Here is a 27,019-nt window from a genome sequence, read left to right on the forward strand (position 1 = left end):
AGATTGTTTCTTTTAAGCATTAAGTGAAAAAGTGAATGATTTTTCAAAAGAAATTTCATCTTCTTGCTGTGGTCCTACACGCTATGAGATGTTACATAAGAATAAACATTATTGACTTTTAGTTTAATGTATTTCAACTGTTTATTAATACTAAGCACATATGTTAGATAGAGTTTTCAAGCTTTGATTTATTCATTGAATGATGATTAAGGTATCAGGTCTTTAATCTAAAGTATTGACAGTATTTCACGAGAAGATAAATTTAATGTAATGTTTATTGTCTATTAAATGATTTTGCATATTTTCCTTCTCATGAACTAGAAACCGTGGAATATATAGAAATTTATTGCCTCAAGATGAGATAAATACAGAATTGAGTGCCTTTTCTTTTAGGAGGATGTCTCATTTTGGTGTATAATGAAATAGAAGGTACACTGGGCTTGGGGTTATAACACTTGGAATTTCAACGCTTCTTTCCCCATTTACCACCTGTGTTTAGGCAAGTCATTCAATAGTTTGTTTATTCAGGCATTCTATAAAGATTTGTTGTGTAAACACTATTGCCTTGAGCCATACTTTCAAAGTGATACATTTATACAAAAATGAGACAAACTTCATTTGAGCCTCAGCTTTTTTATATATAAAAAAGGTATTACATGGTTTATTCATTCAGTCATTCATCATCCATTCCAAAAGTATTTATTGGGCCCCCACTGTGTAGAAAGCTGTTCTAGATGCTGTTGAGAAGTGATCACCTCTTGCTGGACTCTTGACAACATTGTTCTTTTACCTACATCTTTAGGCTTAGGGGTGGTTATGGCTTCCAGCTGTTGCTAGTCCCTGTGCTTCACTCTTCCTCTGGATCAATAAACCATCCTTGCCTCCATAAAGTATCCTTTTATTAAATGCTCTTTTGTAATGCTTTTAAGTTTGCCATTTGTTTGCAGGTAGAAACATCATTGATGTAGAAAGTTAGGGAAAATCTGTCTGAGATTTTCATATTTGAACTGAGATATGAATGAAGTGAGTTAACTGGAAGGGTATCTAGGGAATGAGCATCCTAGGCAGCAGGAAAAGCATGCACAGAGGCCCTGAGATGGGAGCCATATTTGGACTGTTTTTGGAATAGCAATGGGGCCAATGTGACTCGGGTGGCATGAGAGAGAGAGAGAATGGCAAAAGATGGGATAAGAGAAATGACCAAAGGCAGATCACCACAGGGGATTCCAGGACATAGTAATAAGTTTATATTTTTTTCTAAGATTGATGGAAAACCAGGGGAGTAATCTGACATAATTTGCATTTTTTTTATTGAAGTAAAGTTGACGTACAATATTATGTTAGTTTCATATGTATGACATAGTGATTTGACATTACGAATGATCAACACAATAAGTCTGGTAACCATCTGTCACCATGAAAAGTTATTACAATATTATTGACTACATTCTCTATGCTGTGTATTATATCCCTGTGACATCTATTTTATAACTGAAAGTTTGTACCTCTTAATTCCCTTCACCTGTTTCACCCAACCTTCCACTGCCTTCCCCTCTGGCAACCACAGGTTTGTTCTCTGTATCTAAGAGTCTGTCTGTTTTATTTTGCTTATCATTTTTTTTAAATTTTTTAGATTCCACGTATAAGTGAAATCATACAGTATTTGTCTTTCTCTCTGTGACTTATTTCACTTAGCATAATATCCTCTATGTGCATCCATATTGTTGCAAATGGCACAATGTGGATATTTTGGCTTTCTAATGGCTAAGTAATATTCCATTGTGTTTGTGTGTGTGTGTATGTGTGTATGCAATACATCTATATGTAGTACATATGTATATATATACACACACACACTACATCTTCTTTATCCATTCATCTATTGATGGACACTTAGGTTGCTTCCTTATCTCAGCTTTTGTAAATAATGCTGCAATGAAGACAGGAGTGTATAAATCTTTTAGAATTAGTGTTTTTGTTTTCTTCAGGTAAATACTCAGAAGTGGAACTGCTGGATCATATGGTACTTCCATTTTTAATTTTTTCAGGAATCTCCATACTGTTTTCCATAGTGGTTGCAACAATTTACATTTCCGCCAACAGTGCATGAGGTTTCCCTTTTCTCCACACCCTCATTAACACTTGTTATTTGTTGTCTTCTTATGCACAGCAAGGGAAACCATCATCAACAAAAGTAAAAGGCAACCTACTGAATTGGAGAAGATATTTGAAAATGATATATCCAATAAGGGGTTAATATCCAAAGTATATAAAGAACTCATACAACTCAATGTAAAAAAGTAAACAATCCAATGAGAAAATGGGCAGGGGAATTGAATAGACATTTTTCCAAAGAAAACATACAGATGACTCACAGATACATGAAAAGATGCTCAGCATCACTAATCACCAGGGAAATGCAAATCAAAACCACAATGAGGTGTCACCTCATGTGGGTCAGAATGGCTATCTAACTTGCATTTTGAATAGATACTTCTGAATGCTGTATGGAGAATGTGGGGAAGGGGGAGAAAAGAATAGATGCAGGGACAACAGTTAGGAAGCTGTTTCTTTAGTCCAGGGGAGAAATTTTGCTGATGTAGTCCAAGGGATTAGTATGGTAGGGATGTGGGTGGTGTGGAATAATCAGATTCAAGCCATATTTATTTAATTGAGATATAACTGACATATTAACATTATATTAGTTTCGGGTGCACAACATAACGATTCTATATTTGTCAAGCCATATTTTTAAGATAGGATTGGCAGGATTTGCTGATGAATTTGGACTTGAGCAACTGGGTGAATGGTGATGTCAAGATGGAGAGCACTGGGACAGGAACTTAATTTGGGGGAGGAATTGAGGTAGAAATCAAGGTTGATTTTGTATTATTAAGTTCTAGATGCCTATAACACACCCAAGTGGAGTTTGGAGTTGGCAGTGTGGATCTCAGAGGATAAATTGAGGATGAAGATGTAAATTCAGAATTCATCAACATGCATGATATTTAAAGTCACAGTACTCAATAAAATCATATAGAGGGTGAAACTAAATGGAAACCAAGAGAAAAATGTATTTCAAGGAGGATAGAAAGGTCAACTGTGTCAAATGTGCCTTAGAGATCAAGAAAAATGATGAGAGAACACTAAGAATTGGATTTGGTGAACTAGATGTCATGGCAACCTTGGGAAGAGGGGTTGCAGTGATATGGTGGAGACAAAAGTCTGCATCAAGAGAAAACAGGAGATGAGGAATGTGTTGAGGAATTTTTCCATAAAAGGGGTGATATTTTGAATATATGAACTTTTTGAACTTCTCTATAAACTTAAAATACCTCATCAAATGATTTTAAAGACCTTGAAGCAAATTTTAAATATAATCATTAAATAAAAACTGTTGACATTTTACTATTTCATATTGATTTTACTACATTGATACATTTTTCAATAAAGTGTTTAATGCACTAAAATGTATTCTATATTGAAATGTAATCACTTTCCCCAAAGAATTTCTAAAATAGCCCCAAATTATAAATCTAAAATTTTAAAATACTCATAGTTGGTAACAATATCATAATGTTCTAGGTATTTTCATATTATACAAAATGACCTTTTGGAAGAGTAAAACTTGATACTAGCTTTAAATGTAACTATCAGGTTTTAAGATGTTCTGGGTCGTATGGCACGTGCAATGTTAAATTCACCTTACTAGAATTTTTTCTTCATTTTTAATGTATTTAATACCAAAACTATTTTAACATCTTTTCTTTGACCATAATAACTGATCCTACTTTTTAGAGATCAAAATAAGGATCTAGGAATAGCCCTGAGGGAGACCTCAAATCCCAATATCCTTCTTTTTCCCATCTTCACACGGAGGAAGCAGGACTTACAACATCTAACCTTAATGAATTGCGCTGAAAACAACATGATTAATCCCTGGAGCTCCATCATTCAGTGTCTTTAAAGGGAAAAAATATATCAACTCTTGCGGCGGGGGACCATGTAGAGGGGATGCAGTTGGTCAACCAACAGCATCAGTGCAGTACAAATGTGGAGTTTGTTTTAAACCTGCGCTGAGGTGATACACATGCTCCAGGATGCCCTCAAATCTCATGCAACTTAGAGCTCTGACGTGGATGCCTCACCACATCTGTGGTACAACCTTCCCAAGCCTTAACACTGCTGATTCATGGGCCAGCCTTGGCTTGACTGGTTTCTATTCGAGGAACAGAGGTTTCCAATATTAAAATAGGCTAACTCTATGCAGCTTGTGTCAAGAACGGGCTAATGATCTCTTACGTATTGGACACCTTGAAGAGAGAAGTGAGACTTTCATTACTTGACATTTTTTTTAAGAGATAAAGTTGATTATACAATTAATAGATCTTTTTAAAATTTTGTTCTGTGTAGATGATGGCAACCCATATAATGAAGGCTATGTAATACTGGCGTTAAGCAGCAAGTAGTCCCTGAACAGCAGCTTTAGGGCAGGTGCCAGGCTGTCTTCCCGCACTTCTAGAGATTTGACTGGGAAAGAGACAATGAGTCCAAATGGATTTAGAGTTCATTACATTCACAGCATAAATAAAAGCAGCATGGTGTTAGCTTTCCCCGTCCCTAGAAAGGGTCAGGACTAGGATGAGACAAGTAAGGTACTTAGAGCACAAAGTTTAAGGAGTCACTTGCCCCCAGGGTTGTGCAAGTGCCAACACTGCTCTTACAGAAATCTAAGAATGAGGTACCTAGGGCACACAATTTAAGGAGACACTTGCTCTCAGTAGCCTGTAAGTTCAGGGTCAGCACTTGCATGACCCTGAGAATGAATGTCTCCCTAAATTTTGCACCATAGACATGTCACTTGCCTCACTCTAGTCCTGGCCCTGATCCCTAGTTCCACAGGACAGCACTGAACTGGATAGACCAGATGACAGACGTTCAAGAGTGCTGTGTTGGGGAAGAAGCCAATTCCATACTGCACCTAAGCAGTTTCACAGCCTGCAGATGGATCTGGGGCAGGAAAGAGTGCGATAGAAAGTTCCATGCCTCATTGGTGCCAGGGAGGTGAGCAAGAAGCAGCCATGTGGAAGCTCTTCATGATACTGCCTGCCTTGTCACGTACGTGGGAGGCTCAGAGGATGTTCCACCAAGACATAAGCCAGCCTATCGTTTAGCCTTACCTACGTGGCCTGTGAGGATACGTGTGAGGTCCCCAGGATGCCAGGGGGAAGCTGTTCTACAACTGGTATTAAAAATACAGATTTGGAATCATACAATATGTTTTGTAACCCCGCTTCTTAATAACTATGTGATATTGGGTAAGTTATGTAAGCTTTTTAACTTCCTAAGTGGAGAAGAAATAACTACTTTACAAGGCTGTTATAAAGTAATATACCTGGCACATAGTAATGTTTGGTAAGTAATAGCTATTTTATTAGCTATTAAATCTGAAATAATATGGTATATAACATAGTTAAATAAATTCCATAACCTAGTAAAAACTCAAAGTTTGTTTTCAATATTTTAACCAAACAAATAACATTATTACAATAGAAAGCTAAAAAACTTTCTAGGAAATCAATGTTTTTACTTTTTGATGTCCCCTTTTGTTGTTATCTATATGAAATACATTTAAAAAACAAGATAGGCAGATTTGTGAAGGATTTCAGTTATATTTTGTAGATAAAATATTCAATAACCATTAAAGAGATTGACTCATTTTTAGTTATATTTAGAGTCCCTCAAAGGATTTATTTATTTCACCTATTAATTTTGCCACATAAATGCATTCATGCACACTTAAGCTCATTATTCACACCTGAAAAATTTCTTTTGCATCAAGTGATAGATAAGCCATGTTTAACTTAGGCGTCTGTCCAAGTAGGACACTCTTTTTCAATTTATACTCAAAATAGAACACATTCTCAAAAAAAATTTTTTAAATTAAATGGCTAGATGGAATAGGAGTGTACATCTGTATGCTGGTTAGAGCCATGAGTTCATAATTTGCTTTAATCCAACATGTTAGAAATCGTAAATGTCAATGCCTTTTGCATTCATCTTCTAAACTGTACTAGTGCTTTATTTTTCTCAAGACCATGACCATTATGGAAGACATAAAATTTTAGAAATCTGAGAATTGGCTCAACTTATCTAGAATAGCAAGAAATGCTCATGATAGAACTTTTAAAAATATGACAAATGCATTAACTAAATTGCTAAAATGCTTTCACTCTGAGTCAGTTTCTCTGTTATCTCTCTGATACCATCAGAAATTTCTCTTATTAATGTAATTTATATGGCTTTCTATTAAGAAGGAATGTATTATCTCAAAATGTACTTAACATCATTTTCTTTCATTTTAAATGTACTTGGGAATAACTTTTCACATGAATAGAACTTCTTTTTTGTCATGGTCACAACAGGAGTATGATCAAACAGTGCAATAGGCTGTGTGTTTATTTTCTGTTAATCTAATAGTTTAGCCATTTTACTATCTAATGTTGTCAGTTCATTTCATAAAATTCTAAAACAATTTTGAAAATTATATTTTATCTTTGGATTCAAGAGGAATGTTAATTTTGTTTGCTAATTTAAAAATATGTTTCATGCTTTACTTTTATTATGGAAGGACATAAGTTACTTCGATGACTTAACGGGAATGTTAAAGAACATGTAAGATCAAATAATTTAGGTGGATTGATTGCTTACAGTGTGCATGGTGTTAGAATAAAGAATTTCAACAGGATGGGGAGGGAGGCCTTTTACAAATAGAATCAACAATGCAGACATGTTAATTAGAATTTTTCAGTTTTCAAGAGCCAGAAACTTATCTTAAATTGGCAGGTGGGAAGAACATCTAGTTTCAAACATTGCTCAAATGATAGAATCAAGACTTAGACCCTACCTTTATATCTTCCGGAATCTATATTGCCTTACTTCTCAGGCAGCCTCCTACAACGTTTGAAGCAATTTTTACAAGCTTTAAAGAGCTTGAATGGTGGAGGAGAAGAAGTCGTTTCTTAAAGGGATACAGGATAGGGAAAATTATTACCTGTAATATATCCACTTCAGAGAAGACAACTTAATAATTTTCTTGGCATACATTCCTTATGTTTGCCTTATCATTTGTGGCCCTTAATAAAATATGCACCTAGAAATTTATCACCCACTGAGTTCCTGTTCAAGGGCAGCATCTTCAGAAGGAAACTGTCATCACCCCATCCCTTCCTTCTCCCCTGTCCTGCCTTTGATATTTCCTACATGTGCTCATTTTAGCCCCATATTTGTTGTTAAGATTCCATTTTTGAGATACAGGGAATCATGATGTGATTAAATCCTAAGTGAATGTGTAGCAGACATGTTTGTAATGATGTCAAGGTGTTGGCTGTTCCTCTGATCATAGGTATTTAATTTTCTTTACCTTCAATCTTGACGCAGTTATCTTTCATCGTTGGTTTTTTCTGCGACTATATTTTCGCAGGTTCTTCATTCCTATCCTTTCAACTAGATACAAACAGATAAGAAGTGACCAGGGTCACAAGAAAGAAACTTTTTACCAAAATGCATCTCTTCAATGTAACCCCAAACTCCTATCCAGCAGCCTTTGAGCAGACAGTTCTTGCTTTTTTCATTTGGGGAGATGATTTAAAAATTAATACAGTTGCAGAACGTTAGAATCCTGAGAAATTTTACTTAAAAACCTGAAATTCTAGCTTTTTTGGAAAAAATCTTATGATTAGTAACCCCGGAACCAAAGGCCTACAACTGATAATTATGGCTGAGCTGTAGTTGTCCTTGTAGGCAGGGCACATGCTCTCCAGTTTGTCACAGCATCACCCATTTCTCAATTTACGATACCTTTGACAATTATAATCACTACTCAGGTGTGATCTTCTGTGGTTACTGATGTGAGGTTAGAAATCGGGCTTTTTAAAAGAATAGCTAATCTCGCCATATCTGTTTAAATATTTTCATCTTCTATGTGTAGTAATAGAGAGGACTACAGATAAAATTTTTGTAGCTCAAGCATTTTTCATAGGATTAATATTCTTGCAAATAATATGTTAAGTTGCAGTTTCAATAAATTTCCTTTTTTTGTGTGTTCTGCCTTCACTTCAGCTCCTTAGAGATCAAAACATCTACTTTCCCACCTAGAGCCATTTTCTTTTCATATTTGGAGAATAATTAATCTGTTTATATTTTTTCTTTTTATGATTTCACAGAGTTGGAGAGAATAACTAGATTTTTAGACACAGGCTATTTGTATAGCATTACAGCATGCAAGATTGTCTAAAACAAAACAAGACAAATGTAGCTGAGTGCCCTAAGTTTGTAGCTAAACAAAATATTACACTGTGGGACTGGGAAATTCTCCATGCTGTTGAGTAGCATTTTACAATCAACACCTCTCCCCTTTTCAGGATATCGACTCCCTAACAGGAGGGCTGACTGGTTCTAAGGGGGCTGATCCACCGGTAAGTTAGATTCTTCATTAAATTTAACTATTGGCAAATTGAATTATGTACACACCAGATCATCAGAGAGTTGCTTGTATACAATTTGTCTTGTAGGTAACTTTTTGAAATATATAGCTATTGTTTAGCCAATGCAAAAGTGTAAACTTGCTTTGAGGTGTCATTTGGTGTTTTAAAAAGTTTTAATAACTCATAAAATTCATCTCCATGTATTGACTCTTCAAATAAGAATAAACGTTTCATCAGAATATGTACATACTAAATGTCATGTTAATGGACTATCCCAAAAGTTAAAACCTTTTGGAACTTGAGAATTACCATTCTAAATGTGAGTGTATGATTTGGGTTACAATATGTTTTCTAGTTACTGAAAAAAATTATTTTATTAGCCCATTTTATCAACAGTATTGATTCTTGATATTGCTGTTTCTTTCCTACATTACTCAGGAAGCTTCTAGAAAATTAGAGAAAATGTTCTTAAGTTTTAAAAGATTGTCATTTTTAAACAATAAGAAGAGTTTGATAGTCTAGTATTGAAACATTTTAGTCCTTTCTGTGATGTCTTATTTCAGAAAATGATTAAAATAACATTTCTGTGGTTTGATGTTTGAAGTAGAAACAAGAGCTCATGGCGTATGATATAAAGTAATAAGATTCAATTTATTTCAGCAGAGAGTCAATGCGTAAATTTTTATCACTGTTTGCTTTTCACTTGGCACTGTGAGGTTTAATGTGGAACACACAGAACCCAACGTTATCAATTTTTAGCTACACTTCACCTAGGCATCTAGGTGAAGTACATAATTACATTAAAACACCAGCCACCAGCGAGGTGTTAAAAAGATAACTTTCAATTGTAGGTCCTTCTCTCCTGTCTCATGATGTTGTCCAATCTTCATCAACTTGCTCCTAAACTAGATTAAACAACATACAATATTTTAATTCCTTCTTTTCCTTTTATTTTTATTGTCTGAATTTATTTGAGGAAAAAGGATTGTCTTCAGATAGTTCCTTATATTTAGTCCCTGGACCTATTACATTGCAGCATAAAACAAAATCAAATGTAAGTCAGCCTAGCAAGTACACAGGGACAGGATTTATGGCCAGCCCTATATGAAAGCAGTGTAGGTGACTGCTCATGTGATGTAATTCCACCCTGCTGCCTTGCACAGTGTTTGTACACAGCATTTAACTTTTATTAGAAGAGTAAATCCATTTTCCTCAAAATACTTCCCTCGCCTGTCCACTGATTCCTGAAAGAATTCTACAATTAGAGATCAGTTGGTTTTAAAAGATTTTTACCTTGTTCAAAACAGAACACTTCTCTTCTACAAGTGGCAATAAAACTCTTATCCATTATTTATGTGTTAAAATAAAATAGTTTATCATATCCTTTCAAGAAAGCATGTTTCCAAACATGGAGGAGTAAGTGGACATAAAACCTAGTTGTTGAAAGAAACCCCTTGCAGGGGAAAAAATTCACAGAAAGGAAAGATGGTTTCCTGAAGGCAGACTTAATCAACTTCATTCCCGGTTGCTAAAAGTGAAGTATATACAATATATTATATATATTGCATATATAATTTACATATATACATGTGTATATTACATATATATAATGTACATATATATAATTTATAATATTATGAATATAGAGGTTCTCTCTTGGTCATGCCCTACCATGATAATGGGTATTTTATACGGCTACCTACGTTTTCTGAAGTTCAGTGCTTGTGCTCATTTTTTAACTTTTCTTAGAGTGAAAAACACCATGCAAATTTCAGCATACATAAGAGCTTAGGCAATCTGGGGGATTAAGAGTACACATAAATATAGTGTTTCTATTGTTAAAGAGCTATCTAGAGCATATTACCAGGAGCTATGTAACCAAATCATTTTTTTAGTTCTAAAGCTTAATATACAGTAATCTAAGTATGAAGGTGAAATGGTAATAGTATCTAAAGTTACTTCAGTCATTTAAGAGTAAGATTTTTCCCCAAGTTAGAAAAATGAAAGTCAGATTAAATTACACTTAACCTAAATACATTGAAATTTTATATTATTTTTCTTTCCTCTAAAACGTGTCTTTGTGGGGCTGGTCCAGTGGCATAGTGGTTAAGTTTGCATGCTCCGCTTCAGCAGCCCAGGGTTTGAAGATTTCGATCCTGGGCACGGACCTATACCCTGCTCATCAAGCCATGCTGTGGCTGCATCCCACATATAAAATAGAGGTATCTTGTCACAGTTACTAGCTTCAGGGACAATCTTCCTGAAGTAAAAAGAGGAAGACTGGCAACAGATGTTAGCTCAGGACCAATCTTCCTTGCCCCACCCCCCAAAAAAATCTTTCTAATAGATCATCTAAATACTGTTATCCATTTCTAAAGTCGTGTCTTTTATATAAATGTTTATAATGTATTACTAAACCCATTCTATGATGAAATTTTCATTGGTAAGCAACTCAAGCTCCTATAATTTGTACTCATTGAACAGAATATATAGAGTGCTGAGTGAATGATCTCTCACAAGGATGCATAGTTGTGGAGAAATTTCTTTACTAGTATAAGAGAAATCTCAGATACATCCTTAAATGTAAGTGGTATATTTAAAAACTGCAAATTTTCCTGTGAGTAGAAATAAGTATTATTTCTGAAGCATTAGTAAAAAAGTAAATTTTGCATTTTTTCAAATAGCAAGCTTGTATAAAAAGTATCAAATTTGCAAATGTCAGTATAAATAAATTTGCATATGTGGTAAGAGTAAATTAGAGGAACTCCAGCAATATGGCATGTATTAATATTTTTAACAATAACTGTTAAGTAGGTTCTTTTTGAAAATTCAGGTAGTCTCAGTTTTAATGCTAATGAAAGAGAGAATCATTCATTCATGATTTTCATGGGGCAATTCAAGAAATTTTATACTGGTTTTCTTTTGAAAAGAATTTCAAGAAGCATGTTTTTAAATTGAGAAACTGGAAATTAGTTGCTGTGTGAAATAGAACTTGCAGATTTTTCTAAATAACATGGTTATCTTAGAAAATAAACTCTTCTATTATTGAGAAAAATATTATCTGTTAAATGTTAGCTTAAAATTGTCTGAAAAATTATATCAGAGATATCTATATTCAGTATGTGTTTTTCACTCATAAAAACTGGATCACAGATTACCCTCCAGTTTAAAAACATAGCATTTATTTACATATAAAAATAAAGGCAGAGAAAATAGATAATTAAAATCTAAAGGGTAAAATATCATTGAGTTAAATAGTGCTTTTTTAGATACCATTTTGCCATAGTGTTTTAAATTTTAAATATTAGCAATATTCAAGTGTGAAAAACTTGTGAATGGTGGGGTCGGCCCAGTGGCATAGTACTTAAGTTTGCACACTCAGCTTTGGCGGCCCGGGGTTCGCAGGTTTGGATTCCTGGTGTGGACCAACACACTACTTATCAAGCCATGCTGTGGTGGCATCCTACCTACAAAATAGAGGAAGATCAGCTACAGATCTTAGCTTAGGGCCAATCTTCCTCACCAAAAAAACCAACCCCCCTGCCCAAAAAAAGCCACAAAATAACCACAAATCATTGTGAATGGTAAGGTATCAGGGGTGCCCCAGGTGATCAAATTGTCAGCCAACATTTAGGAAGGACTGGGTAAAGTCTAAGCAACTCAGCTTCCCAAGGCCAGAAGAATTTTGGACGTTGAAGAACTGGAGAACAAAACATGAACACTCTTATACAGCCGTACCTGTATCTGGAGAGCTGTGGACAGGCAGATTGACGTGGTACCTGTAGTGTAAGGGATTACCGTCACATCTTGAGCTCATGAGCCAGTGACACAGAGGTGCTGGCCAGCCTCTCGCCTGGAGCCAGGGTTTGTCCTAGACTGCAGGCTGGGGTGAAGTCTCCGGGTGGATTTAGTAGCTCAATTTGGCCACAGAAGTTAAGTTTGGTGATGTAGACCCAAGTCGACTAACATACACAATGAAGGGAGTTTCCCTTTGTAATTCGGTTTAAGAAATGTTCTGATTATTAACTAGCTATTTACTTTCTTATCATTTCCGATTCTTTTTAAGGATCAATACACACAAAATTTAATAACAAGCAATGTGGGCCAAATCCTAGACTACATGAAATAATTCCTGAACCTATTTCACTGTCACGTGCATTGATCAAATGTGGAAGTCTCGTGATATTTCAGTGTGATAATGGGTGTTTGAATTAAGTCCACCTCATCATCTCATCCAGAACCTACAGCAAGAATGCTGCTGGGGCTATTCTGTTCCTTCCTTGTCTTTCTATTTGTTATCGTGAAGTAATAAGATCCATACATTTAATTCTTCTAGAACTTAGTATGTTTAACCGTTCTGTTTCCTTTATCCAAACGCTAATGGTTCTCTTTATTTCTAAAGTGTGGTGAATAAATGAAGACCCATCTAATCCATATCCTTGGCCTTGATATGCACGTTGTCCTGAACATCCTCCAGCTCTATTAATTTTTTCCCCAGTGAGGAATCAGAATTGTACATTCCATATTTTTGTACTTTCTGTTCTCGTTTTAATGGTCTTCCTGATGGTTCTTAACAATTTAGGTAAACACTCCACAGAATTTAAAACAAGTTCAATTTCCTGTGGGTGCTGTTTGGACTGGGTTATATATTTTTCAAATCGTAAATGGTCTCAAATGTAAAAGTCTCCAAAACTGATTTTAATTTGATTATTTAAAAAATGCCAATGTTCTACTTACTTCCTTCAAAAGATAAGGGAATAAAATATGTGAATCTGAATTGTGATCTAATTTAATTTCTTTCAATCTGAACATTATATTACTATTTTACTTACTTTAATTCTCCCTTTGGATTATTCAGAATTCAGTGTATATTTGAGTGTATATTATGTGCTAGACATTTGCATAGGTTTTGGAGAAACAGTGAAAGACAATACCATTTCTTATTTCAGAATCTTATAGTGGAGTAGCCAGGTTGGTAAAAACCATCTGTAATATAATGTAAGCACAGCATGAGATGAAAGTAAGTAAGAAGATCACATAATCCAATTGGTGGGAATGAAATGGGGCTGGAGAATCAAGGAAAGTAAGTAGAAGGAAATAATACCTAATTTGATAATTGTAGGATGAGTTGAAGTTTGCCAACTGAGGAATGTGGGGCATGCATTTTTACAGAGGAAACAGCATCTGCGTATGTCACAAAATGAGAAAATAACTTAGTGTGGCTGGAGTAGGAAATAAGCTGGAGAGTGGGAGGTAGTGGTGAGATAGAAAGCAGCAAGTTAAGCCAGGGCAAGATCATGAGAAATTTCATGGAAGGAATTTATCCTCTATACTAAGTACCATGAGGAACCACTCAAGTCTTTAAACAGGATATCACTTATCAGCTCTCTCCTGTAGAAACATTTTCTTAGCTCTGGTTGGAGAGTGATTTAGAGAAAAGGCTAAAGCAAGGAGACCAGTGAAAAGGATCTTATATTCAATCAAAAGAGAGATAATGAGGGGCCAGCCTGGTGGCACAGCGGTTAAGTTCGCACATTCCTCTTCAGTGGCTCAGGGTTCCCGGGTTTGGATCCTGGGTGCAGACCTGCTCACCACTTGCCAAGCCATGCTGTGGCAGGCATCCCATATACAAAGTAGAGGAAGATGGGCACGGATGTTAGCTCAGGGCCAGTCTTCCTCAGCAAAAATAGGAGGATTGACAGCAGATATTAGCTCAGGGCTTATCTTCCAAAAAAAAAAAAGTTTCTTAAAAAAGGAGGTATGATGAAAATGATAATGGTGACTTTTTGTTTTTTCTTGTCTACCCTATTGTATCATAAACCTAATTGAGGGCAATATCTCAGGAGAAAGTCAACATCTTATTTTGAGTGAAGCACTAAATGATTAATATGAGCCTATAGAGTGACAGTGAGAATGGGGAAGAATGGGCTGATTCGTGAGATATTAAAGACAGTGAAACACTAGAGTAGGTGGTTGTTTGGAGAGAGGAGAATGAGACTTGTTGAGAAGTCAGGGCTGACTTTTGAACTTTCTGGTTTGGCAATTGAGCGGATGAAGGTACCATACATAAAGACAAAAATCCCCCAAGGTGGAGCATTTGTGGAGCGAAGATGATGAGTTCAGGTTGGAGACATTAAATTTGACTGACAGAGTTGGGAATACATGTAGGATTTTGGAATTTAAAGGTGAGATCTCATTTATAGCCCTGGATTTGAACATGTAGACTAGTTAATTGAAGCTATTGGAGTTAATGAAATCCTCCCCCCAAAATGTATTCTGAGTGAGAAGATAAGAGAGTTCAGAATAAAGCCCTGAAGAAGAAACACATTTAAGATCAGAGGAAAGGGAAATATCTGAGGAAGAATATGCCTAAAAAAGACAAAATAGAAATGGGTACAAGGAAGGAATACCAGGAAGGTGTGGAACCATAAATGCCAAGGTCAAGAGAGCGTGGTGCAAAGGGTTTGTAGCAGTTTCATGATGTTGAGAGTTAAAGAACAGAGTGCTCACTGAAATTTAGCAACGAGATAAAGAGTAATCTAGATAAGAATAATTTTAGTGAAGTAGCTCAGGTAGAATCAAGTGTCAGTGGCCTGAAAGGTTAAATGGAAGATAAGAATTGGGTGTAGTGGGTAAACAATTTAAAAGAACTCGATTATGAAGGAAGTGTGAAGGGATAATAGCCTTCACTATAGGATATGAGGTTGTGAGACCATTATTTTAAGAGAGAAAATTTGAGTGTGTTGAAACATATGGAAAGCACATAGAGAGGGAGGAAAATTTACTGAGGAAAGAGAAGTAAATTGATAGAGCACTAGATGAGGCAGAAAAGAATGGACTCCAGGAATGTTATATAGAAAGAGCAATGTGTCTTCAAATATGAAATGAGGATAGAAAGAAAGGATGGAAGCTGATGCAAACGTATTTATAGGTGGAGGTCTTTTGAAATTGATAGAGTTTCTATTTAATGGCTTCTATTTTCCCCATGAAGTAAAAAGGAGCTAATTAGCTGACAGTGGCAGAGGAGATGATTGGATAAGATATTTCAGGAATATGGAGAAGACTTATCTAGCCATTATGGATTGTGGAAGAACTATGTAAACCATAGATGGGTTAGTGGAAAGTGTTAGGGCTCTACTTGTGGTTATAGGCATTGAATTTGTAGTGGTTATAAATGACTGAAAGGTGTATTTTCTTTTTCCTCCAACAGTGCTCTGTGGCTCAAGTGTGGGAGGGGAGAATACCTACAGCCATTTTGATTTCAGGTTATTCTTATGCCAGACCATTGATATGGAAGGCCAATGGGGCAAGATAACTGAGAGTATTAGTAAGAATGTCATGAAGTCTAAGTTGAATATGAATTGCAGTGAAGATAGGAAGAGACTGATGAAGCAGAGGATTCAAGGGTGCCAATAAATTTTAAAAACAGGTGTAGTGGGTGTAGGAAGAAGGATAGAAGATTATAGTGAGAGAGTAGGATGCTTGATTTAAGCATTTCAGGATGAAAACATTTCCAGGTGCTAATAAGATCCAGGTGGCAGTGGTGGAAACCAGCAAAGTACAGAGGGAATGATACTCATTGGAACTGATGACGTCAAGGAACTGAGGCCAGTGTTGGATGGATCATTTATGTGGTCCCTGCAATCTTTCTTACCTACCTTCATTCCCTTGATAATCCCAACCTATTTGACACCTTAAGTGCCATCTAGACACTGATAACTGAATAATTTACATCTCTAGACTGGATCGCTCCCTGAACTTCAGACTTATGTATCCAACAAAATATTTGGCATATCGACTTAAATATCCACTACAAATTTAAAGTGTAACAAGTTAAAAACTGAGCTTCTGATCTTCTCTGTCACTCTCCACAAATTTTCCCTATATTGGTTAGCAGCTATTTCATGCTACTGTTTCTAAAAGTCAAAACCTTAGAGTCATCCTGTAGGTTCTATCTTTGTAATTGATCCAGAATCCAACCAATTCCTCACTACCCCTCCAAAACTACCACCCTGATCAAAGCCACCATCCTTTCTCACATGGCCATCCTCAGTGAACCTAGTAGGATACATTTCTTAAAATGTAAGTCCAATCACACCATATCTTCTCAGACAAGGGAAACAATAGAAAGAATAAACAAATGGGACTTCATCAGACTAAAGAGCTTCTTCACGGCAAAGGAAAACAGGATTGAAAGAAAAAAACAACCCACTAACTGGGAATAAATATTTGCAAGTCATACATCCAACAAAGGGTTAATATCCATAATATACAAAGAACTCACACAACTCACCAACAAAAAATCAAACAAACTGATCAAAAAATGGGCAGGAGACGTGAACAGACATTTCTCCAAAGATATATGGATGGCCAATAGACACATGAAAAGATGTTCATCATCGCTGATTATCAGGGAAATGCAAATGAAAACTACACTAAGATATCACCTTACACCCATTAGAATGACAAAAATAACCAAAACAAATAGTAACAAGCATTGGAGAAGTTGTGGAGAAAAAGGAACCCTCATACACTGCTGGTGGGAATGCAAACCGGTGCAGCCACTATGGAAAACAGTATGGAGATTCCTCAAAAAATTAAAAATAGAATTACCATATGATCCAACTATCCAACTACTGGGTATCTATCCAAAGAGCTTGAAGTCAGCAATTCCAAAAGTCCCATGCACCCAAACGTTCATTGCAGCATTATTTACAATAACCAAGACGTGGAAGCAACCTAAGTGCCCATCAACTGATGATTGGATAAAGAAGATATGGTGTGTGTATATGTATATATATACATATACACACACAATGGAATACTACTCAGCTGTAAAAAAGAACAAGATCGTCCCATTTGCAACAACAACGATGGATCTTGAGGGAATTATGTTAAGTGAAATAAGCCAGATAGAGAAGGACAATCTCTGTATGACTCTACTCATATGAGGAATTTAAAAATGTAGACAAAGAGAACAGATTAGTGGCTACCACTGGAAAAGTGGGGTGGGGGGGTGGGCACAAAGGGTGAAGGGGTGCACCTACAACACTAGTGAAAAACAATAATGTACAACTGAAATTTCACAAGGTGGTTTTATTTAATCAGTTACCACACACAGATTGCTTCAAATAGTGCCTGGTATGTACATGTTCCCTGTTAATGTCCTCCCTTGTAATTGTTATACAAATGAAAGTCTTTGTTAAATAACGTAGGATCATTGCAAAGAACTGGCTTAGATTGTATATTTTCGCAGGAAAAGGAAGAGCAATCGTCTATGCAAATTATTTTTAAATCACCCCAAACCCAGTCATTCAGTGAACCACAAAGGATGTGTCCTCCTTAGGAGGTGGGTGGATGCCAGTAGATAGGGGATAGGAAAAAAGGAGTCAACTTCATTGTAATTAATTAATTCATTTATAATTAATATTTTCAACTTGTCAGAATAGGTGCTTAAATATTGGTAGCATGAATATGTAACCAAAATAATAAAAGATAGTTCGTGTGCAGGAATTTTATCATGAGAGAAACGTGATGATTAGCATACTTGATACCAAGATTTCCATGTTAGGTAATTTCCTCTCATTAAAGCATTACTGATTACAGCTATTTAAGCATCTATATTTCAGCACAGTCAAAAACCTTAAATTAGAGGGCACACTATAATGTGATTTCCTATATTTAAAAGTTTAAATTATGTTAAATACGAAAGGGAAGAAAGAGAGGAATTATGGGCTAACACCTGAAAGTTGGGTTTGGAGTAACACTGACTGTGGGAGGTGTTGCTGAGATCTTTCAGCACATTGTTGCACTGATGATAAATGTGATAAGAAACATTTTAGAAATGATTTCTCCAGTATAGGTCAAGGTATTTGAGAAGCTCAGAGCGTTGAAACAAATCCTCCTTGGAGAGAGAGTCTTACTTCTTACTTACTGTTAATTTCTAAAAAGGTACTTGAAAAATTTTGGAGGGAAGACCAATATGTTAGTGAAAAAGGACATGATAAGTAAAATAAATTAGGAACTTACATTAGTGCAAAGATACTGTTTTTGGTAATAATAATGATAAAACATTGAAATACATATTAATATATTCTGTTTTCTGATCATATAAAGTTAAATAAGAATTATTTTAATTTACCTATCTTTGCTCCCCAAAATACCTATCATAACTTTGTCCAAAATAGTAATATAATTTCAACCAAAGACATTGTACATATTTGCATTTTTGTCCTTTGGTTCCTACCTTCCTTTCTATTTCTATTTATTTTTATTGTATTTAAATTTGTTTATTTGTAAATATGTATGTGTTTATATGTATAAATATATATAAAACATATAACAGATATATGAGCATATATTTATATGTATTTCCTCCTACAAAAAATAGGACATGTTTTTCAGTCTCTCGAGTTCTTGACTAAACAAGAAGCTTGTATCTAGTTAGCTTGGTTCTTATCTAACACAATGAAGTAGAACTATTTTTATTCTTCATCAAAGATACTTATAATTGGAGGATGTTTATTTGAAAAGATGGAGAAATACAGCTTTACACATATAATTGCCCATTAAAATGTGAAAAATATAAAGTAAAAATAAAGGTTTATTTAGAAAGTGTATTTGTAATGCCTATTACAAATGCCTATTGTGTGCTTGGTACTATTCTAGGCACTTTAGAAAAAATAAAAGATATCAACTGAGTCCTGTTGATTTTTGCACTCTAACTGGTTAGCAATTGTTTCTTTGTAAAACATGATTAACAAGTGTTAAAAAAAGTGTATAGATAAAATAATTACTTTTATGTTGTATGGAGATAATCGTGGTAAGTGTGTTTTGGGGATTTGGTTTTTATTTTTCTGGGTTTTTGAAGTCTGGTTTTGAGAGGTAAATGTTGAACCAGGTCTTGAAGAGCTAACTTGCATTAAATTAAAACCTTTATTCTGGATGGAAGGAAATCAAGGGTCTTTCCCTGGCATCCAAACCGGCTGCTGCAACTTGTTTACTGTCCCTCAGTTTAAATTTAATTGCCTAAGTTATTTAGAATATAAAATTACAACTGGCTTTTAGATATCTTTTTCAAAAGTGTGTATGGGTTATGGTTTTCTAGGAAGCCCCAGATTTCCTCCACGTGCCTGTGTAGCTAAACAGCTAAACACCTGTTCAGCCTCAATGAGATTAGGCTACTGGCCAATGCTTGCCTGGCCATTCCTGAAAGCAGTCATGATTGCACCCCACTTGCCTTTTAAGAAGAGAGGTCTGATGGGCAACTACAGCATAGCCTGAGGCCACAGGACTTGCAGAGATTCAGGGCTGCTGCTGTTGCTTTTGCAGGGATCTCAGTGAGGTGATGCTCCATCTCCTTTGGCAAGATGAGAAAGGAGCTAGTTTTCTGACGATGTGCCCCTTTTCCACTATTAGTGTTCATCAAAGCTTGGCTGCGTAAGAAACAGCAAATTTCTTTTGGCTTGAGTTCCTCCACTTTCCTTCATTGGGTCTCCAGAGGGGGCAGGGGTCAATACCTAGGCTTGCTCACCCTCGAGTCCAAGCCCAAGAACTTGTGTCTGTGTGAAGGAACACTTATCTGGAAGGAGAACAACTTGCTATAACTAGATAATCTGTTTCAAATGCACACAGAAAGAGAAACATGAATCAGCAAAATGTGAATGCTTGAAATTGCGTGCATATCCTTTTTTTCACCTAACGTTGATTATAATCACAACAGGCACTTTAAAATGGAATCTGATTATATATTCATAATAAGTTAAAGTTGAGATTCAGCAGAATTCTTACTTTTAGTTAAAATCTATGTTGATTCAAGAACACCACATAATAGGAATATGCCTAAAGATTTTGATAGGCTGTCAAATTATTTTTCAAAAATATATTTGAAGCTACTGAAGTATATTTAATTATCAGTATTCTAGGAAAAGCAGAAACATTAAAATATTAAAAAATTAACTTTGATTGAAAGAGTTCACCAAGGTCCTGTGAAAGTTGCTGAAATATCTTGTGGCTACATAACAAATTCTTCAGATTTTCTCATATTTTTCTCATAGAAACCATTTATATATATTTTTTTAAGATTTTATTTTTTTCCCTTTTTCTCCCCAAAGCCTCCCAGTACATAGTTGTATATTTCTCGTTGTGGGTCCTTCTAGTTGTGGCATGTGGGACGCTGCCTCAGCGTGGTCCGATGAGCAGTGCCATGTCCGCGCCCAGGATTCGAACCAACGAAACACTGGGCCACCTGCAGCAGAGTACGTGAACCCAACCACTCGGCCACGGGGCCAGCCCCAAAACCATTTATATTTTTATTGAAGTACAGTGGGAAGTTTTGTGGAAAGTTCTAGTTATTTTCTCTACTTTTCCTTTCCTTTATCACAGATTAAAATGGATAATCCTCATGAATGACTATTCTTCTTCTACAGACATCTCTCTCTGTGAAAAATTTTAAAAAATCTTTCTGGTATGCCTATCCAGAAACACTGAATTTCACTTTGTTTACATCACCATTCTTTAAAATGCCAAGAATTTGACTAAAATTTGACATTACAACCAACATCACTATTCTAACTTTTAAATAAAGGTATATAAATAATTGCATTAAATGTAAGTGGAAAAAAATGGTCAATTCGAGGTAAAGATTGTCTGAATGAATTTTTAAGAACTATGGGTTGTTTACACAAAGATATTTTAAATATGAGATTAAAGAAAGACTGAAGCTAAAATTATAGAAAAGATATACCATATAATACTAACTAAAAAAAATGCCTATGCAGCTACAAAATAGCAGTAAGTATAGTTTTTTAGAAAAAAAATTACTAAATATAAAAAGAGAAATACTTCAATAAGAAAATTGGTATATCAGGAAGATATTAAATTTTTATGCACCTAATGGCATACACTTAAAATATAGAAAACAAAAATTAACAGAAATAAAAGGAGAATTAAAAAAGCACTAAACCATGGTGGAACATTTTAATAATTCTCTCTGTATGTGACTGAAGAAGAAGATAAAATCTATAACGATAATGATCAGTTGAACAATGTGAAAAACAAAGCTTGAGCTAGTGATATATAGAGAACCCTGCACTTTATTTCTCAAAATTGACCAAATATGGGTCATACAGGAAGAGTCAACAGATTTCAAAGAATTGAAATCCTGCAAAATGTTTTTCTATAAAAGCAGAATTCAGGTAAAAATTAATACAAAAATGAAATTAAAAAAATGATAAATAGAAAGTACTGAAGTTTTCAAAAAGTATAACATATACTTCTAATTAACTCATTGGTCAGAGAAGAATTCAAAATGAAAATTAAAAACCTTTTAATTCAATGATTTTTTTTTTAAAGATTGGCACCTGAGCTAACACCAGTTGCCACTCTTCTTTTTTTTTTCTTCTTCTTCTTCTTCTCCCCAAATCCCCCAAGTACCTAGTTGTATATTCTAGTTGTAGGTCCTTCTGGCTCTGCTATGTGGGACGATGCCTTAGCATGGCTTGGTGAATGGTGCTAGGTCCCACCCAGGATCGGAACCGGTGAAACCCTGGGCCACTGAAACAGAGTGTGTGAACTTAACCACTCGGCCATGGGACTGGCTCCTAATTCAATGATATTGAATACTACATGTTGAAACCTGTAAGGGGCAGTTAAAATTCCACTTAGAGAGAAATTTATAACATTTGTATATATTAGAAAAAATAATGATCTAAGCATTCATCTCAAGAAGCTAGGGGAAAAAAAGAGCAAATAAAACCTAAAGTATATAGAAAGAAAGCTAATAGCATAAGTTAGAGTAGAAGTATTTAATACAGACTATAAACAAAACTAAAAGTTAATTTGTTAAAAAAAATTAACACTGATAACTCTCTGATGGGTTGGTAAAATAAGTGAGATGGTGCCAATAAATTAAATATAGTAAGATGATATTTTGAACACAATTTATGCTGATGAATTTTAAGTTGTAGTTGAAATGGAAAAATTACTAGCAAAACACACCTTAGCCAAATTGACACAAGAAATAAAAAATGAAAATAATACTTTACATGAAAGAAATGGAATCTTCATTTAAGAATCTTATCACAAAGAAAATTCCAGGACCAGACGGCTTCACCAGTGAGGCCTACAATCATTTAAGGAAGGAATTATGCCGACTATTAAAAGCTCTAAAAGACAATTAAAAAGAAGAAGCACCTCCCAAGGTGTTTTACGAGGTGTGTTAGTTTTCAAGTGCTGTGTAACAAATTACCACAACCTTAGAGGCTTAAAGCAACACACATTATCTTAGTTTCTGTAGTCAGGACTTTGGGAAAAGCTGAGCTGGGTCTTCTGCTCAGGGTTTAACTGGCTTTGACCCAGGTGTAGGATAGGCTGTGTTTTGATCTGGAGCTCGGGGTCCACTTCCAAGCTCATGTAATGGTTGGTATATATGCCTCTACACACATACGTGTGTGTGGTATACATATATACACATACATATGTAATGATGAGAATGACATCCCATTACTTTTGCATATTCTATTTAGTTAAAAGCAAATCACAGGTCCTGCCCATGCTCAAAGGATGGCAATTATGAAAGGGATGAACATGGGGCCACCTTAGGGTCTGTCTGCCACAAGAGGCCAGGAAAATCTTGAAACAAAACGTGAAAAATTAACTTAAAATCTTAGCTAATTAAATGAAGCAATACTTACACATATGACATCAGGATCTAGTTGGATTTGTTCCAGAAATACGCCATTATTTTAACTTTTACAATTCAATGAATGTAATTCACCACATTAAATAGTAGGGGAAAAAATAATACACAGATACCAATAAAATGATGATAAAAAATTTAGCATTTATGTATAAGGATGGTTTTATATCATATGATCTAATATCATTATATATTAATGTTATAATGATTTATTTTTCATGATAAAATTTTAACATTCTAGGAATAGATGTGAACTTCCTTATTAATTACTCTGTCATTATTTTATTCAAATATTTATTCAGCAAATAATATTTGCCAGGAACTCAACTGTTTTCCCTGTCCACGTGCACTCATGAGGATTTCTCCCTTAAAATATTGTCAGTTCTCCATATGCATTCACTATATAGAGATTATACTTATTAACGTACTTACACATCAGAATTACAAAGTACAGTACACTTATCAAAATGTATAACTGAATTTGTTTCTATTTAGTAAGTTTTTTTCTCCCACTCTTCCTTCTTTATTTTATTCTTTTTTATTTAACTAAACATAGTAGTTCTTTCAAATCTTTGCATATTTAACAGCTGGAGTTGTGTTCAATTTTCAACACAAAAATGAATTTCAACATTCATTTAGTGTGATTACTCCTTTTGATGACTAGATGACATAAACATTTTTTGGCCAACTATACTAAATTAATGAAGTGAAAATCTTCAAGGAAATGTAACTTTCACCCTAGTTTGATTTTTTAAAATGTGGAAACAAGATAGATTATTATAAGTAAATTGTGTATTATATTATACTTCTCAGATACTTGGGGGTATGAAAATTTTTGTAAATATGAATGTATTTGTACATATTTAAAATTGTTGTGGATGAAAGTACAAAAATGGTGTTACACTCATGTAGACAGATAACCAGCACCAGAATGAAGATTTAAAAAGTAATATTCTTTTTTGTTTTGCTTCTCTGTGAAGAATTTTAATTCTATCACTAAATCGCCAAAGTACATCCACTATTAGCAATAATTAGGTAGGGGTTTATATTAGTATGCTTTTAAAATATTGATAAATGTCTGGAATTTGTTACTTGCAATTATGTTTTATCTACTTTATGTTTGTTAATATTTGAACTTAGTATCTTTCAGCCTAAAAAAGAATTTCCAGTATAAAATAGCCTTTATCCCTTATTGTTTTTAGAGGACGTAACCAGAATTAAGATACAGTTGGTATCATATGCTAAGACTCCCTTCCTTCCTGCCTTCCTTCCTTCCTTTCTCCTTTAAAGTTCTAGTTGTAGATCAGTTTCCTTGGGGGCATTAATCAACTCTTCAGATTGGATTATATAGCAGTCTTAATTTGCTTATCTAAACTGGATGACATTGGACACCATAAGAAACACAGGAAGAATGCCATCTTCTAGCCCTTAAGAAATGTAATTCTGAAATCATCAAGACATTAACTTAAGTTCACATCTTTTAATGCTATTCAAACAATTTTAAATATTTATTTGGACATGAAGGAATTTCATTTTCAAGATATTATAGTAAGAAAGATTGCTGCAAATACTCCAAAGGAAATTTCATTTATATTAATGTTTAAGATGTGCCAAGAATTTAAATGTAATTCCAAAGTGTAAGAATGAAAATGTAGGTTTTGCTAAAGTGTGTGAAGGTTTCCTGTAGGTATCACATCACTCAGGGTATCCACAGACACACGTCTAACTCTCGTCATCTCCTGTCAAGCTGGGTTTAATAGGAATGACTGAGAAGGCTATTTTCTTTTCCCTTTTTAAAATGTCATTTCCTTTGGCAAGCTAGTCTTTTTGGAAGCCAAAAAAATAGTTCTTTTTTGGTGACCCTATCAGAGGATTCTGTAATCCTTACACTGAGATTAACATTTCAGATTAACATCCCATTAATAAATTAATGGAAAATTTGTATTTAATTTTTTAGGAACTTAGATTTTTTTCTCAATGGCTCATATAATATCAAGGGTTATTGCTCTGCATCTTCCCTTTGCCTTTCCATTATTTTCTTATGTTTTATCTTTGATACCTGTTTAGATTTACAGATGTTTCTGCTCATTTTCTTTTCTGCCTATCTTGTACTTTTCATTTTTGAGGTGACTTTGTAATTCTTCTCCATTTTTTAAATACTCTACTTGTTTAGCTGTTTCTTGCCATGACGAACTTAAATTAAGAAGTGTTCTGTGTTCTTAACTGATCACACAATGTGTGTGTGTGCACACACACCGACACATTACTATATTTATATGTTTTCTTTTATATTTATATATGTATAGTTAGTGTATTATATATATATATGTCATATGCTGCATATAAGATATGCCACTGAAATTATACATGTTTGGCTAGTGTCATGAAGGAAACAATAGGGGACTATTATAAAGAATGGAAGACAAGGTCAAGGAAGGTCTCTTTGAAGAAGTGACTTTACTTTTTTTGAGGAAGACTGGCCCCGAGCTAACATCTGTGCCCATCTTCCTCCACTTTATATGTGGGACGCCTGCCAGCCACAGCATGGCTTGACTAGCAGTGCATAGGTCTGCACCTGGGGTCCAAATCAGTGAACCTGGGCCACCAAAGGGGAACGTGCGAACTTAAACTCTGCGCCACTGGGCCGGCCCTATGAAGTGACTCTAAGAAGATGACCCATGGGAAGAGTAGATGACAAATGATCTGGCCAGATGTAATAACATGAGGAGTGTAGTGGGTTAAATAGTGTCCCCCCCAAAATTCATGTCTACCTGGAGCCTTGGAAAGTGATCTTATTTGGAAAACAGTCTTTATAGATGCAATTAGTTTTGGATCTTGAGATGAACTCATCCTGGATTTAAGGCAGGCTCTCAATCCAATGACTTAGTGTCCTTATAAGAAGATAAGAGGACACAGGGAGAGACACAGAAGAGAACATCATGTGAAAATGTAGACAGAAATTGGCATCATGCACCTCGATGCCAATGAATGGCAAGGATTGCCAACAAACACCAGAAGGTAGGAGAGAGGCATGGAACAGATTCTCCCTCAGAGTTTCCAGAGAAGAACAAACTGCCCGAAAACTTGATTTCAGACTTCTGGCATTCAGAGCTATGAGAGAAAAATCATGTTTGTTTTTGAGGAAGATTAACTCTGAGCTAACATCTGCTGACAATCCTCCTCTTTTTTGCTGAGGAAGACTGGCTCTGAGCTAACATCTGTACCCATCTTCCTCTACTTCATATGTGGGACGCCTGACACAGCATGGCTTGACAAGCAGTGGGTAGGTCCACACCCGGGATCTGAATGAGCAAACCCTGGGCTGCAGAAGTGGAATGTGCAAACCTAACCACTGCACCAATGGCCAGTCCCAATCCTGTTGTTTTAAGCTACCAAATTTGTGGTAACTTATTACAGGACCCTTAGGAAACTAAAACAAGGAACAAAGGAATTAAACGTGACTAAAGTTTAGTGAGCTAAGGGCAAAGTGGTATTAAGCTTGATTGGAATAAGAGGCAATAGCCAGATAACGTTGGATCTTATAGGAGTTTGAATTTTATTGCAAGTGCTATGAGAAGTTATAGTAGAGTGTTATGTGAGGAGATTACATTATAAGATTTATATGTTAAAAATATTATACTGGATGCTCTTAAAAATTGAGTGGACTAAGACAAGAATAAAGCAAGTAGAACTTGGTAAAAGGGTAGGCTACTTAGGAGTCTGGGTAAGAGAGAGTGGGAGTCTGGTTTAGGTTGGTTGCAACAGAGAAGTGAAGCAGGTTGAGATATATTTTGAGGTCAGAATTGATGACTTGCTGATGGATTGGATGTGCATG

At 35.2% G+C, this 27,019-nt stretch overlaps 1 protein-coding gene across 18 annotated transcripts in view; it reads left to right on the top strand.

The window, feature by feature from the left end:
* PPFIA2 (PTPRF interacting protein alpha 2) overlaps positions 1-27,019 on the top strand; it is a 450,745-nt gene that overhangs the window by 66,784 nt on the left and 356,942 nt on the right. For 13 of the 18 annotated variants that reach the window (XM_070507223.1, XM_070507232.1, XM_070507225.1 and 10 more), the window contains one exon: positions 8,424-8,477. The exons of the other annotated variants lie outside the window; for them this stretch is intronic. In XM_070507223.1, the coding sequence (XP_070363324.1) occupies positions 8,424-8,477 (54 nt within the window). The remainder of the gene's footprint in view (positions 1-8,423; positions 8,478-27,019) is intronic. 18 annotated transcript variants of the gene reach the window in all.

Source organism: Equus asinus, chromosome 4, assembly GCF_041296235.1.
Source record: "Equus asinus isolate D_3611 breed Donkey chromosome 4, EquAss-T2T_v2, whole genome shotgun sequence".
In the NCBI taxonomy this organism is placed as follows: domain Eukaryota; kingdom Metazoa; phylum Chordata; class Mammalia; order Perissodactyla; family Equidae; genus Equus; species Equus asinus.